Consider the following 15329-nt stretch of genomic DNA (forward strand, 5'->3'; position numbering starts at 1 on the left):
CACACTGCCCCCTCCCTCTCACCCTAGAGGTAGATGCCAACCTGATGGCTACCATACGCAGGGGCCTACAGTCTCTGAACCCCAAGGGTGGGGCTGGGGTTAGCGGTGGCTTGGTACAAAGTACCAGCAGGAACCAGACTCTGTGTCTTCATTTATTATGAGTATGCAGCCCATGTTCCTCGGTTCACCCATCCATGAAGTCCAGAGACCAGGAAGCCTCTCGCCGCTCTGCCAGACCCTGGGGCCCTCCAAGAGCCCAGTGCGGCATATGCCACCCAGCTCATGCTGAGCGGCAGGGCTTCAGTGGCCCAAGTGTGTACACATCCAGATCACAGCATTCATGAAGCTGTCGGATTCCACCTCCACCTCTGAGAGTGAATGGGTGCTCTTGGGATAGAGCAGGAGCCTGGGGGATTGAGCAGCAGTGTGTGAGGATCGAGATGCCTTTGCTGCTCACCGGCCTACCAGCTGCGAGGGCTGTCTTGCTGCACGCACTCACCGAACAGGCACGTTCCGGGCCTTGAGGGCACGGTAATACTCCATGCCCTGCTTGAAGGGCACACGCCGGTCCTCCTGGCCAAGCATCAGTAACACTGGTGTCTTCACCTAAGTATGCGGGGAGCAGTGGTGAGTAGGGCCCAGGGCCCTGGACAGACTGGTGGTGCACTGGTGGTGGGAAGGCGAGGAGGGCTCCATACCTGAGGGGTGTACTTGATGGGTGACTTGTTCAGCATCTCAGACCACAAGTTGGGGTCTGGCAGGCAATCGCTGCTGTAGAGGTGGCCAGCCTCCACCACACACCTACAAGACACCATGCTAATGCAGGCCCGGGAGCGCTGGGGCCCTCGGGAGCTCCATGAGGATGTGGAGGGGAGGGGAGAAGGGCGAGGGGCCTGCGTGCACACCCACCAGTCAGGGATGTCCGTGGAGCCCATCATGGAGGCAATGTTGATCACAGGGTTCCGCACCACACAGGCACCGTAGGTCTCGGGATACTGACCAATCAGGTGGCAGGACAGGAAGCCACCATGGGAACCACCCAACAGGGCCACTCGGCCTGCGTCAAAGTGTTCCTCCTGGAGCACCTGCTCAACTGCAAACTACAGGGTGGGGCAGATCATGCTGCAGCCAGCAGCCTGACCAGCTGAATGGAGCCACACCCCTGCTGTCCTACCCTCCCAACCTGTCCAGAAGCCCCAGTCCCTGCTACCTGGACGTCCTTCACATCCTGGCTGCCCACATTGCCAGGGAGGGAGAGGATGCTGTCCTGGCCAAAGCCCGTGGAGCCACGATAGTTCACTGGAAGCCAAGGAGGGACCAGACAGGATGATCAAGTGACATTTCTGGAGCCCTGGATACCCTTTCCCCTCTATGTGAACTAGGCCTTGGGGCTAGCTGCCTCAGACGCCAGGAGAAGGGGCCAAGAGGTCGGAGATGGCCCAGTGGCCACATGCCCTTTCATGGGAGTTCCAAGTTAGTCCACGGAGCCTGAGGCTGGGCCAGGGAAGTTTCTGATAGTGATTACCAGTTCAGGGCTGCAGAAAGGCCTGGAGACAAGGGTAGTACCCACAACACTTGCACCAACCAGGCCCACCCCATGACCACCCCCATGGCCCCACCAGAGCTTCAGGGCCCTGCCCCCTCACCTAGTAGTACTGCAAAGCCCATCTTGCAAAGCATGGCTGGGAGTAGCATCCAGGAAGTGACAAAGGATGAATGGGGTCCCCCTGCAGATAGGGAACAGACAGAGGGTGAAATAGCCAGCTAAGGAGGGGTGAAGAGGAAGGGCAGGGTATGTTAGGTCAGTTACCTACCGTGGGGCATGACCACCATGGGCACCTGGGTCTTATCTGGAGGGTTGCTGGGCTGGATAAGGATTGCTTCAAAGTCAAGACCAACTGCAGGGGAGAAACAGCAGTCAGCAGACCCAGGGCTACTGCCTGGGACTCTGCCAGCTAAAGCCTCCACTGTAGCTGCAGGTCTGGGGCTGACCTCTGACACAGGAGGCTGGACAAAGGTAGCCCACACTGTGATGCATAGACCCCAGGGGGCTCATTCATGCTCCTTCTTCCCTGGTTGGGGAGTCCTGTTCTCTGCAGGGACAGCATTCTGGAGGAGGTGCGGTCACAGAGGCCTTGCGTACACCTGGCTTCTTTGGGCTCTGCTATCCCACCACAGATTACGTGGCCCGATGATGCCCAGAGCAGGTGCTTAGATGCCTGGACACTACTCCCCATGATCGTCCACAAGAGGAGTAGAACAGCTCTTAGAGACAATCTCAAAACCCTCCCCTCCAAAATGTGAGACAGGAAAATGGGAAAGGTGACCACCGATGCCGTGTGCTTGGGGAACCAGGAGAAGGTGTCCCTCTGCCCCTGCCCAGCTCACCATACTGCGCATGCTCTTGCTCTGGGGGTGGCTGTAGTACCCGGATGCTCCAGGAGATGTCAGGAATGGACTCCGCCTCCTCCAGGGACACCCACACCACCTCCTGCTCCATCCCCGCAGGAGGCAGGAACCCGACTTTCTGCCAAGGGAAAAGAGTGGGTCACAGGTGGCCTGGCTGCCTCCCAGCCTTCCTACCACTGTGAGCGTGGACAGCCCTCGCTCTACTGGGCTGTCTGCCCACCTCCAGAGGGCACGGCATGGACTCCTGTCGTAAGCTGGTATATACACAGACACTCACCCAACCACACAGAGGTACCCCTCCCTCCTCAGCCTCTAGGCTAGTTTATGCCAGAGGACTGAGCACTTTCCCAGGCACCCTGTTCTATATGGAGCAAACTTCAGCTCAGGCATTCCTCCCCATGCTGCCAGATCTCATGGACTATCCTGAGCTGAGTCAGCATCCTGGCTGCTCATGAACTGACCAGCCACAGTCAAGACCTGGGTCAGTTCCGTGACCTGGGAACTCTGCCTGCACAGAATCCCTGCCTCCTGGTCCCTCCCTGCCACCAACACTCACCAGGCACGGGGGAAGGTTGGGCGTGGAGAACTGGGCCACCATGAGGTCCCGGTCAATTGTTAGCAGCTTCCAGCTTCCACCTGACCCGCCTGGAGAAGGCAGAGGCCACCACTACTTCCACACCCCCCGCCTCCAAATGCAGAGTCAGAACTGCCAGACTGGCGACTTTAAAGCCAGGTGCCCCTTCCTCCCTGAACAGCAAAGGGATGCCCACAGAGAGATGTCACAGCCAATGACAGCCAACTGCACACAGCTCCGGGAGAGCCTCCTTCTCAGCCCACCCATCCAGCGGCTGTGCCCTGTGACTGCCAGATCTGGTGACACACCAGACCCCATGGTACATCCACCCACCCTTTGATGACTGTAGTCTGCAAAGTGGCAGCTGGGCCCAGGAGAATGGGGGCGGGGGTGAGGTGCTGATTCTAGGCAGTGCGGTCCAAGGAGAGTAAAATTCCTAAGCCGGGGACTGTACGATGAAACAGTTTGGGAACAACACTTTGGTAGCTTTGTGGAGGGGTGAGTACAGCCTGGGCAGGTGGAGGACTCAAAAAACATTTTAGGGGCAGGATCATCAGGCCTGGGTAAAAGGAAGATGAAGGAGCCAACCCAGGGCTTCTCCTGGGCACTGGAGAAGCAGAGGTGCCTCTGCCTGAGGTTTGAAGAGTGGGGAGGATGATTCTGGCCGATCCTGGCCAGAGAGACTTGTGTGGGTTTGAGGAGCCAGGTGGGGGCTGTGCTGAGCAGTGCCAGGACACGGGGGGCGGGGAGGGCAGGCAGAGGTGGGGAGGCAGTCTGTTGGCTGGCTGAGGGTCCTGCAGAGGCAGGGTCTTCAAAGCTGTCAGTAGAGGCTGCAGGACTCGTGCAGAGTGGACGCGAGCGCTGCTGCAGCCCCGTGTGCTTGAGTTCCGGTCCCTCCCCCGGCCTGGCTGGCCCCTCTCCCTGGCCCTGCTCACCAGCCGTCAGAGGGGTCACAGTGCCTGTCTGGGTGTCCACAGCAAACAGGTCCTGAAGCAGAGGGGAGGCCATGTTTGGCACCACATCCTAGGGCCTTTTGGGTCCTGCCCCCACCTCCTCTCTACCTTCCTGGGGACCCTGGGCCCAGCCTAGATCCGTGAGTAACTACGGCGACAGCTACTCAGAACAGTAGGTGTGGCCTGGGGACCTGGGTTCAAATCCCAGTTCCATCACAACGTGGTGAGTGACCCTGGGCAGGAGAGGGAATGCCTCTGAACTCCTTCCAGCTACCCTGAGGACCCAATGATATCACACCCCAAAGGAGTCTGGCATACTATGGTGTCCCTGCTCAACCCTGGGGAGAAATCACTGTCCCACCTCCACCAACTCCCCATATGGTGGTGTTCAGGGGTCCACCCCCATGGCAGCCCCTGTGTCCCCCAGATGTCCCAGGCCTGCCGCTCCTGGGGATTGGTCAAGGGCTGCCTCTCAATACAATCGGAGCCCCTTACCTGCCGGCTGCGCTGAGCTGTGTCAAAAACCACTCTCTGGCTGTCAGCTGACCAGCATCCCAGAGGCAGCAGGCTGCAGTAGATCCCAGAGAAGCTCTCTGCAAAGGCAGAGAGCTGGGGGCCACGTCCAAGAGTGGAGGGGGTGGGGAGTGGGGGGCAGCAAGACTATAAGGAAGGCTGGGTTGCTGGGGAATTCACCTGGGGCCCCACACATGGGTACCTGAGGTGATGAGGAGCTGCCTGAAGTGCGGGCTGAAGGGCAGAGGCCTCTGAGGGCCCAGGAGAGGGGGAGCTTAAGAGCTCCTGAGAGAAACAGTAGGCACTGGCATTCCTGTGAGCTGCTCTTATTGGGCCCCTGGTAGGAGCAGATGCTGTAACCAAGGTAACACCTGTCTGTCCATTACCATAGTTAGCTGACTGCCTGGCCCAGGGGCCTAAATAAATCCTACCCTCTAGTATCATCACTCATTTAACCCTCACTACAGTCCCGCAAAGAGCAGGGACAACCCCTTCCCCCTCACATAAAGGAATGGAAGCTCAGAGGGTCAGGATACTGCCCAGGAACACCCAGCCAGTAGGGGGCAGAGCCAGAATTTGTACCAGCTGCATCCCTGTAGCCCAAAGAGAGGAAGAGGAGAGCATCCCTTGTCCCTGTGTCCTGGAACGGACCAGGTGGCCCAAGAAGGCAGGAGACTCAGCCCTCACATCCTTGGGATAGCCTGGGATCCCAAGCGGAGCTCTGAGCGCCTGAGACTGTGACTGGAGCTTGTCAGCCAAGAGCCACCCTCCCGGAGACCCTGCTGCCTCAAGGGCTTGGACTGGACAAACACTGGGGCGGGGGTTCACCCTTGGGGGTAGGACCTGCCAACCTAGTGTACTTTCCGAGAGCCCATGAAGGAGCAGGGGCTTTAATCAGTCACTGGAAGGACAAGAAAGGTCTATGGGCTGCAGCCTGAATGAAACCGTCTCAGCTCTGGTCCAAGTGACTTCCTTCTGTCAGAACCATGCCCGATGGTGATGGTACCACCCGCTGCGGCAGCTGAACCTGGGGTGGTCCGGCAGAAGGGGAGACTTCAGAAGGAACTCAGGTTGGAAGAGCTGAGGAGGCTGGCCCCGAGCAAGGGGAACCGAAGGCTAGAGAACAGAGCTGCAGGCTCCACAGCAGCTGCCCCGCCACACACCCCTTACCTCCCAGTTGCCGAGGCACGACATCCACCACCACCACCGTGACCCTGGTATACCAGTCATACTGCAAGACAACAGGGCGGTTAGGCCCACCAGGGGACTGGCAGTGCCCTCAGGGCAGGGAGGCGAGGACCTGAGAGGAGCCTGATGTATCTCCTTTCTAGTGACTTGGACCAGAGGTCTGGAGAGGCCTCTGACTTTCAGGAGGGGCCCAGAGCCCACTACCTCCCATCCCCTTGCAGAGCCCAGGCACGTGCAGATGAGAAGCATCCCTCTAGACAGAGAATGCTCTCCAAGTGGTGAGTCTTGACTGTACAGAGCGTCCCAGGACAGCACTCTCAGCCTCTAGGCCCTGCCTGGAGAGAAGGCCAGGTGGAGCTCATACCATCGCTGCACCCAGGACATGAGGTCCACTGAGGGGCTCGTGGGGAGTCAAAACTGACTCTTCAGCTCTCATCCACCATCCCTTCCTCCTGTTGACCTCCCCCCTCCCCTCCCTCCCCGCAGCTCACCAGGCACAACTGGCCACACTGCTGATGGGGGACCAGAGATGGGAACTGCAGGTAGACGATGCGACACTGGTCTGGGCTCAGCCGGGGAGAAGTGACAGCCAGAGAGTCAGCCGAGAGGAGCTCTGGACCAGACAGAAATGTGAGGATTGTGCAGGCTGCCAGGGCCCAGGGTGTGTCAGTAAAGCATGGGCAGGTGCTAGCACGTACCGCAGTTCCCCCCAGTGAGGTCCACGTAGTACAGGGCTGACCTGGAACCACCAGAGAGACACTCAGCTTCAAGTCCAGTCTGAGCTGCAAGGCGCCCTGCCCCCCACCTTCAACTGTCCTCACCTCCGATTGGTGCAGAAGCGGATGCCCAACCGGAAGGGCTCATGCCACCAGCCTGCGAACACCACACCTGTGTCTCCAGGGGCCCAGAAGGCCTGTAAACAAGACCACAGGGCAGGTGTGAACATGGGCAGTCACTCAGGCAGGGGCCCCAGACTCCAGGAGTCGATGCAGGCCAAGTCAGCACTAACCTGGCCAGGGGACACACTCTCAGGGACCCCCTCAAGCACAGAGATGTTGCCACTCTCGATATCCAGCACACAGAGTACAGGAGTGCCTTTGGAAACCATGTTTTCTCCCCAGTCTTCGTAAAATAAAAACTGGTCCCCCTGAGAACACAAGACACTCAATGCCCAGCCTGTCTTGTGGGAGCCTGCCCTGCCCCCTGGAAGCCAGTGCCTCCCTGGTTCCGGTAGGCACAGTGTGGGCAGAGAGCCCACTGAGCTCGAGGGCTGCCTGGAGGAGCCTTCACCAACTGGCCACGGCCGTGAGCACCTTAACGGCCTGGTCTGGCTTCTTCGGCCTGGCCATCTCATCATCACTGCCACTGATGTCCAAGGCTTTGGTCTGAAAGAAGGACTCAGCCTTGGGGCGCTTCTTCTCTGCCACGTATAGTAAGTGTGTCTCCGAGTGCGACCAGGACAGGCAGCCAAAACAGTCTAGGTGTAAGGAAGGCTGATCAAGGGGAGCCCAGGGTTACGGCTGCCCCTCCTGGCCACCCTGCCTGCTCACCAGCCAGCTGCCTCACCATCCTCGTAAACCGGCCCATGTTTCTCCAGCGCTGACAGGTTGAAGCTCTTGAGCTTCCGGTTCTTCTCCCAGACCTGAGGACATCTGGTAATCAGGCTGCCTGTCCTCCAACAAGAGCCTCATCGGTGGGACAGAAGCCCCAGCTGCCCACCACCTGGTCCTGTGCAGACTCACCTCCAAAAACTGCTTCTCCTCCCCAGTGTTTCCAGCCTTGCGCAGCACGGCTTTCATGGTGCCTGAAGGAGATTCTCGGCTTAGCAGCCTGAGGACGATACGGGATAGCGGGTCAGGATGACCTCCCACCCAGTGACAGCCCATCCAGTCCCCTTACTGGTCAACCTCTTAGACAAGATTCTTGGGGCTCCAGCCCACATCCACCCTTGCAGCCCTTCTAGTCCTTTCACAGAAGCTGCCTGCCTCCGCTTCCTGGGGCAGGGCCTCTAGTTCCATCCCAAGTTTGGAGCAGGCCTCCAACACTTACAACCATGTCACCAGAGGCTGCCTGAACTCCCAAGGAGCAGGAACCTGACTCCAGGCTTCCCTTCTGGGTCAGACCCACACCAAGGCCCATGGCAGGCATTCAGAAAAGGCCTGTAGATGGCTGCGGCCTTGCGCACAAGCTTCCTCCCTCAGACTTACTCCCCCCGGGTCTCCACACTGTTGCCCGCAGGCCCTGCAAACACCACTGAGTCCCCATCATGGAACACCAGGTACTGGCGGCAGAATCGGATGTTCTCCATGCGTTCCAGGTCCCTCTGGGTCCATTCTGCGAGGAGAGGTGTGAGACTGCTCAACTTGACCAGTCCTGGCATGGGCTCCCCTCCCCAGCACCCCCTCCCTCAATCTGTCTCCACATATTCTGGGGGCAGGATGAGTCACACCCGAACCCAGCTCAGGTCTAGGGCTCCAGAGCCTAAGCTGACAACATCTCAGGAGAGAAATGCTCCTAGCATCCACCCTGGAACCTTGAGGGTGCCTGTGGGATAGGACGATGGGGGTAGCCCTCACAAGGCCCGCGCTCTGCACTCATGGGCACCAGCTCATAATACTCTAGGCAGCCCCACCCCAACCCCATACACCTGTGTGCACGGGGCTCTTGGGGAGGCACCCTTTCACACCCACTTTTCAAGAACGGCCTTCTTCCACACACCTGTGTGCACCGTCAGACAGCGAGCCCTCCACGTCCCCCCTCCTCTCCCCGAATCCCCTCCAAACACACACCAGTGTGCACCGTCCTGTAGCGACCCCCGTACTGCGTGGTGACCTCTGGGCCCAGGCAGGCGGCGCTCAGCGCGGGCTGGCGGCTAAGGCCCCGGTACAGCGCCGCCGCCTCTTCGGGCTCGCTCAGCAGCACCTGCGCAGGGGACACAGCAGGGTCAGGCCCGGCCCGGGCTTCAAAGACCACGGGAACCGCGGGCCGATCCCTCACCTGCCGCTCCATGGTGGCTCTGGGCCGCCAGGGCGAGGCGGGGCCTGCGGGCGCCCGGAAGTGAGGCTCCGGGGGCGGAGCCCGGAGAGGCCCAGCCCGCCTCCGCCACGGGCTTGCAGTGAAGTGAGAGGGGCGGGATTTTCGACGAATGGGCGAGGACGGTTAGCCAAGGGGGCGGGACCTCGATGGTTGGTAAAGAGGAATGGCCTCTAAGGAGCAAGTAGGGGCTACGGTCTCTGGAGTCCTGCGGGGGAAGAGCAGGGATATCCCAGAAAGAAGCCAGTTTTTCGGGGCGGGCTAGGTTGATGAGAGGCGAGCTCTGTGGGCCAAGTCCTCGCCTATTACTGGGAGGGGACGGAATAAAGGCGCTGGTCTTTACGGAGGGGCGAAGTGTGCGAGTAACTACAGGGCCCACAAGAGGGGTTGAGGCCAGACTATAGACCGAGGACTCTTCGAAGACGCGGGAGTGGGGGTGGGGGGTTGGGGGTGCAGAGTGGGAGGTTCTGAGCCCAGCTAGGGTAAAGTCGAGTCCAGCGAGAGGAGGGAGGCAGAGCCTAAGAGGCGGGATGCAAGCCAAAGTCAGCCCCAGCTGGGGTCTCCCGCAGCCCGGAGGCTGGCTGTCTGGACCTCCTGGTCTATTGCTAGGCTTACATTCACCAGACGCTGCTCTGCAGGGGGTTCTCTGGCCGAAGAGGAAAGAAGGGTGGAGGTGTGCTCCTGGTAGAATGCAGAGCTCTGGGCTTACGGCAAAGGGCGGGTACAAAGTTCACACAGGGTGTTGCCAGGTCTTATCGGACACCAAGCCTGACCCAGAAGCTATCTGCCCCTCCAGCCCTCCCCCACCCTGCTCCGTGGCACGTGGATGAGCGCATGAGCCTGTCTGCCTTCCCAGGCCTCAGCCCAAGTTCTTGGGTGCAGAGGGCCTGGTGGGTACAGGCTCCCCCCAGAACCAGAGTCCTTCCTGTGGAATGAGAAACCTGGGCAAGAAGGCTCCCTCAGGACACTGGCATTGGACAGGGCAGGTTACCATGGCAGAAGAGGCTGGCCAGTTGTCAAACCAGAAGCAATGGATGTCTCCTGAGCTTGGCTGGAGCCAAGGACCCTGGCTCCCTCAGGACCCTGGGTCTCTGTGCCCTGCCTTGCCTGTGACTCAGATCCCACTTGACTGGCCTGCAGCTTCCCCTTCCCCATCAGACTAGTCAGGTAAAAACAGTTTCCATTTTCTGAGACCACTTATTTGTGAGCATCCAAAGGTGCAGGCCTGTTAAGGCCAGAACTGGGAGCAGAAAGAGTGGCCCCAGCCACCCATCTGGGTGGAAAGGTGGAAATGAGGATGTTCATTACAGCATTGTTTACAACAGGAAAACCGGGAACATAGTGCCTGTCTTTGAGGGCACTTTCAGCAGCCTGGCTGTAAACTCATGGTGCAGCTCTCTGGAGGCTGGGCATTGGAGGATGAACATCTAAGTATCTGGAATGAACATGTAGAAATGAACAGAATGCTAGAAAACAGGAACTGCTGTATCTTTCTGGCTCTGTTTAAAATGAAAAAGAAAAACACAGGAAGGAAAGACATGCATCAAGATACTAACTTTGAGGAAGGCCAGAGGTGAGGCTGATACTCTTTTCACTTATCTGTGTTTTTAAACATTTCTAGAAACTCAGGGTTACTTTGAAAAGAAGGCTTTCCTAGTCTGGGGAAGGACTAAGATCTAGTAGTCCCCAAGAGTTTGGGGGTTGGAGTGGACACAGCCAAGGCAGACAGGTGTAGGGCTTGTTGGTGGCACCAGGGGGCAGCATCTGCTCACTTGGGTCCCCAGGAACCAGGCCTCAGAAAAGTGTGCACCCCAGACACTCGCAGACTGTGGAGGTACCCTCAACAGTCTGCCCTTGAGGCAGGGTAGGTGGGAGGGAGAGGATACATGTATACATATAGCTGATTCACCTTGTTGTATAGCAGAAACTAACACAACACTATAAAGTAATTAAACTCCAATTTTAAAAACTTAAAATATATATATTAACAAGTCTGCCCAGTGAACTAACTGCTCTCTCCAGGTTCAAGCATTAAACTTGCCTTTGTGGAGGGACTCACTGTCTTTGGCCAGATTGCTGTGAGCTCTGCCCTGGCCTTGCTGGTACTTCCGCATTGTTGCCTTCTCATCCTTTCCCTTCAACCGTGAAAACACAGGGCTGTCACAGTTGGGGGATTTGTTCCTCTGTCTGCGCCTGCCCATTTCAGAAACCATCCCAGAGACAGTCTGTAGGTTGTTTATATCAAGTCCTTTTATTCTGATACCACAGAATTACCTTGTCACAATACAGGGGGAGGGACACTGAAGTACCACGAGTTCTCACAGAGCACGGAGGACGGCACACGGTTCACAAGGTCACGTGAAGGACTCGGGTCATTGCACTTACAACTGTAAACTTGTTTGTTTGACTTTGTACAGCACTCTTCCCCCCTCAAAGAAAGAAGGAGAGAAGGAAAGAAGGGAAGAGAGGAAAGAAGGGAGGCAGAGGGAAGGCGTGTGTTGAGGGGGAGCCAAAACAAGACATAGAAGCTAGCAGAGGAAAGGCGTGGGGCGGCCACCGCCCTCCAGGGCGCTGCTCTAAGAGAGGACGGGCTTACTGGGTCCCAGAGGCCGAGTGAGGCAGACACGCACACACACACACTCACACGCTTGTTCACATGCGCATACGCACGATAGCCTCACAACTCCCCTGGCTCTCCCGTGCCCCCCAGCGCACACGCACCAGGGCTGCTGGTACCCAGGGAACAGAAGTGATGTCTCTGAGGCGTTGCAGTTGGTCAGGCCTGTCCCTCTGACCCTGTCGGAGTCCATGATGACAAGTATTTACAGAGTGGGGGGAGGGGGCACGAGGGCAAGGGAGGGGCCAACAGGCCAGGGCCTTGTTGCCATGGCAAAGGATTGGCCTGGAAAACTCCCCACAGGCTCCAGAAGACAGGACATAGTTGCTGCCACTGCTGCCTCTCACCATGGGCCCTGAGACCGCAGTCTCTTCCCAAGGACTAAGCGATGGTGGGGCGGGGGTTGTTGCTGTGAATGCATTGGGCCCTGAAGTAGAGGAGGCAGTGCCCTTACTCATGACACTGGGGCAGGGGAGGGTATAGAGAAGGCCTGGACTGCTCTCCAGAGACATCCCCTTGCCTGTGTGGAGATGTGCTTGGTGCTCCCCAGCACCCAAGGCATCGAATACTGGTCTCTCAGCCTCTGGTCCCTGGAGTCACAGCTGTATCTATACAAGGGCCAGCACGCCTGTGGCCCAGAGGCCTGCTCCAGCCACCTTCACAAGGGGGTGATGGTACAGATGTGTCCTGTGGATATGTCGGGGGGTGGGGAGTGGCAGATGTCAGAAATGTCCAGCTCAGAGAGCTTGACCAGAAAGAAGATTTGCTGAAAAGTCAATGCGTGAGAAACTAGCCTTGAAACTAGCCTTGATGGAGGTTGGCCTGCTGTCATCTCCTTGCCTGTTCCCCGCTTCTGGACCCGTCCCTTGGCCTTCTGTGGGGAGGCTCACTGCATTAGTCCCTCACATACGTATCCAGCCACTAGGCACACCTCACAAAAACCTGGCCCTGGGTGGTCAGAGGGGCCAGATGATGGCCTCCCTTAGCCCTTGCACAGATGTCCTCACATGGCCCAGGCCTGCTCTCTGCAATGAGGCAGGTGTCTGGTTGGATGGGTGAAGCCCAAATCCAGAAGGGTGGGGCCTGGGCCCAGTGAAGCGGGTAACAGCCTCCTATCTCATCCACAGCTGCCAGAGGTGGGTCAGGATCCCTCTCTGAAAGGGCTTGTAGACCTTACTGGAAAGGAGAAATGCAGACCCCTGAGAAATGCATGGTGCAAACTCTGGAGGAAGGCCAGGCCTGGAGGGGTCGGGTGCCTGCTGTACACTTGACTCAGTCATGAGCAGTGGGATGCTGGGGCTCCAGAGATGGGGGCTGGTGGGGCGTTTAGGTCCTGGGGACAGACACAGAGAGTGTCACCACAGAACCTTCTGGAAGTCTTGTTATTGAGATGCTTCCCAAAAATCTCCGCTTGAAGCCACTGTCTATGGGAACACCCACTATGATGCAAAGTGACACTGTCAGCGGTCCACACCACAAACGCAAAGGTCCAGCCCTTCTTGAGCACCCTCTGGCCTCTGGTCCTGGCCTAGATCTCCTGGCTCACAGACCCTGGAGCTTACAAGCCAGAGGAGAGGCACAGAGCAGGCACAGTCAGGAGCTGGGGTCCTAGGACACAGGCAGGCCCCACTCTTGGCTTCTGTCTCTCTGGCTGCAGAGGCAGCCCAGCTCTGCCCTCGAACACTGCCCCGCTGGGAAGGGGCAGCCAGATGTCTCCGGCTCGGGGCCAGGGTAAGGGCGGGGGGCAACTTACAGATGGAAATCCCACAGCCAATCTTCCAAATGCTCACGTGCACACATCCTGTGTGGGCTCCCACCGTGTCTCCCCAGAGACGTCTTGGTCAGAGAAACCCGCAGGGTGTGTGGGGCCTTGTACTGCCGGGCCCGTGGCCTGGCATGCTCAGGCAGCAATTCCGGCTGTCCTCACTAGCTCGTGCAGAAGTCAGCTAGAAGCACTCCTGAAGGAGGGGGTCTGAGACAAAAAGAACTCCAAGCAAGAGGGTCGAGCATTTAAAATGGATGAGATCGTGCAAAGAGGCTGCGAGCTGTGCATGCTCCGCTGCGGGACCGGCGGTGACTTGCTTGGCAGCAGCGAGTCCTGCCACAGGTCGAACATGCCACAGACTGAGAACTTCACACACATGGTGGGAGCAGGGGAGGGGGAAGGGAGCGAGGGGTCAGATATGAGCTGATCTATCCAGTTTCTCAATTGCATCTTTGCAATTAACTCCTTATACATAACACGGAATTTAATAAATATTAACAGTTGTCTTTGAGGGTTTATATTTCATTGCATAGAACGTTAGAGATGAGACTTGCGGCTGTGCCCAAGATGAATGGAGGCCCCAGACGGAAGGGCCTCGGGGAGGAGCCCTGCCCAGTCCACTGGGGTGGATTGGACGGCACCACCCACCCCAGCACAGGGCCCTGGGCCCTTCCCTCACTCGGCTGGCAGAAGCCCTGGCCCCTCTGCTCTGAGCACGTCCACTGGTGATGGCTTAAGAAGGACTGGAGTTCCACGGTAAACAGAGGCGGGCTGAGGGGCCTCCCTAGACCCCGCCCTGGGCTTGTGCTCTTGGTGGCCTGCTGCCCACTATTGCTTCTTAGTCAACATTCTCCCTGTGCTGAGCAGGGGCAGAGCAAAGAGGAGACCAAACCATCAGTCACAAGGTGGTGGTGAAGGGGAGAGGCAAGGAGGTGAGCCGAGAGAGGGAAGAGAGAAAGGAGGGGTGGGGGGAGAAACGAAAGAACAATGTTTATGAGGTATACACTTAAATCAAACTGAAATGATTAAGGCTGTTCTTGAAATCAAAAGAAATCCCCAGGTGTACGAACGAGGAGCCGGCTGGTGGAGACAGTGGAGGGGCCGCTGGGATGCTCATGATGACTCGGGGGAATGGCTTTGAAGATGGCGGCAGGCGTGCTAGCACGCGGCCGCCCACAGGCTGGGAGAAGCCTCAGCCGGCGCCCACGCTGCTTTTCGGTGCTATGGCCTCTGATTTCAGCAATGAGACAGTGTTAGGTCCTAACGTTTGTAAAGTTCTCCCAATCCCACGCTAGCCATGTGGACGCCTGCTCCAGTGTCACCCAGAGGGCAGGGTGAGGGGAGGGCAGGCCCCTGTGGCCACGGAGGGATCGGGCCAGCTGGAATGTGAAGGAAACGGAGCCTGGGGCCCCCAGCCCTCGGTCAAAGCCCCTCTCCAAGGCTGTGGAAAAACTTCTGGCATGGTGGAGGGAGGGCAGCATCCGTCAAAAACAGGCAGCGTGCGCCCCAACTCTGTGTATAACGCATTGGAGGCCGGGCCGGCCGGGCCGCAGAGGGCAGCTATGGGCAGAGCAGCAAAACTGCCATGTGGCAGGGTCTCCAGAGGGCGTTCCTCCCTCCCACTGATGGCTGCGCCTTGACGGTGGCGCCCGGAGGAGAGCAGGGTCTTTGGGAAGGCAGTCACGGGTACCCGGGTCCAGTGGTCCCACGTGACCAGCACAGGCTTCACCCTGGCAGCTGCTGTTAGAAAACATCCTGTCCTCAACTGAGGCCCGACAGCCACGTCCCACCTCGTGTGAGTCTTTGGGCCGACGGTTTGTCAGATTGTAGATGCTTGGAGGAGAAAAGGAGGAAGGAGAGAGGGAAAAAGGAAAGATAGAAAAATTTGGTCAAGCACCATGGACAGCTGCCTCCCGCCCGCCCTCCTTCCAGCTGTTGGCCACAGGCTGATTGCCTGGATCCTCTGCACCCACGGGCTCCCAGCCCCACTGAGGCGGAGGAGATGGGTACTGGGGCAGGTTTGAGTTCATAAAGAGAAGGTCAGGAAGAAAGAAAAATCAGGTTGGCCAGGAAGGGACACTTCTTTAACACAAGTTGCTTCATATCTGTCTATTATATATAATCTCCAGTATGTGTGAATTTATCTGTATTGAGAGAGTCTGTGTTATACTATTTTGTTACTGTCAAGTTAAATCGGCCATTTCTGAGACAGCTTTGGTTTCCCCCCCCCAAAAAAAAAGAATGGTGTCCTTTGACTGATTAATACTAGCAAATAAG

At 57.9% G+C, this 15329-nt stretch overlaps 2 protein-coding genes across 3 annotated transcripts in view; both read right to left on the reverse strand.

Moving 5' to 3' along the window:
* Positions 1-139: 139 nt before the first annotated feature.
* APEH (acylaminoacyl-peptide hydrolase) lies at positions 140-9395 on the reverse strand. Of its 2 annotated transcripts, none has more exons than XM_069562345.1 (22): positions 9286-9395; positions 8427-8559; positions 7845-7971; positions 7380-7467; positions 7204-7279; positions 6951-7114; positions 6647-6784; positions 6459-6550; positions 6336-6376; positions 6129-6250; positions 5620-5680; positions 4432-4529; positions 3919-3970; positions 2966-3054; positions 2389-2527; positions 1815-1898; positions 1647-1727; positions 1211-1299; positions 910-1100; positions 699-801; positions 500-606; positions 140-406 (listed from the first exon to the last, which is right to left on the reverse strand). In XM_069562345.1, exons 3-22 carry the CDS (start codon positions 7943-7945, stop codon positions 301-303), a joined length of 2022 nt encoding a protein of 673 aa, XP_069418446.1. In that variant the 5' UTR covers positions 7946-7971; positions 8427-8559; positions 9286-9395; the 3' UTR covers positions 140-300. The 2 variants fall into 2 exon arrangements, with proteins under 2 accessions (XP_069418446.1, XP_069418445.1); XM_069562344.1 differs by lacking the exon at positions 9286-9395 and adding an exon at positions 8635-8878.
* Positions 9396-10896: 1501 nt separating this feature from the next.
* BSN (bassoon presynaptic cytomatrix protein) overlaps positions 10897-15329 on the reverse strand; it is a 38915-nt gene continuing 34482 nt past the window's right edge. Inside the window, exon 12 of the mRNA XM_069561120.1 lies at positions 10897-14885. The gene's annotated coding sequence lies outside the window, so the exon portion shown is untranslated. The remainder of the gene's footprint in view (positions 14886-15329) is intronic.

Source organism: Ovis canadensis, chromosome 19, assembly GCF_042477335.2.
Source record: "Ovis canadensis isolate MfBH-ARS-UI-01 breed Bighorn chromosome 19, ARS-UI_OviCan_v2, whole genome shotgun sequence".
In the NCBI taxonomy this organism is placed as follows: domain Eukaryota; kingdom Metazoa; phylum Chordata; class Mammalia; order Artiodactyla; family Bovidae; genus Ovis; species Ovis canadensis.

Coding starts and splice junctions, on each gene's coding strand:
- APEH (XM_069562344.1), bottom strand. Junction 7,280..7,379: donor AGGAGAAGCAGTTTTTGGAG/GTGAGTCTGCAC, acceptor AGATGTCCTCAG/GTCTGGGAGAAGAACCGGAA. Junction 2,528..2,965: donor CCAACCTTCCCCCGTGCCTG/GTGAGTGTTGGT, acceptor TTCCCTTGGCAG/AAAGTCGGGTTCCTGCCTCC.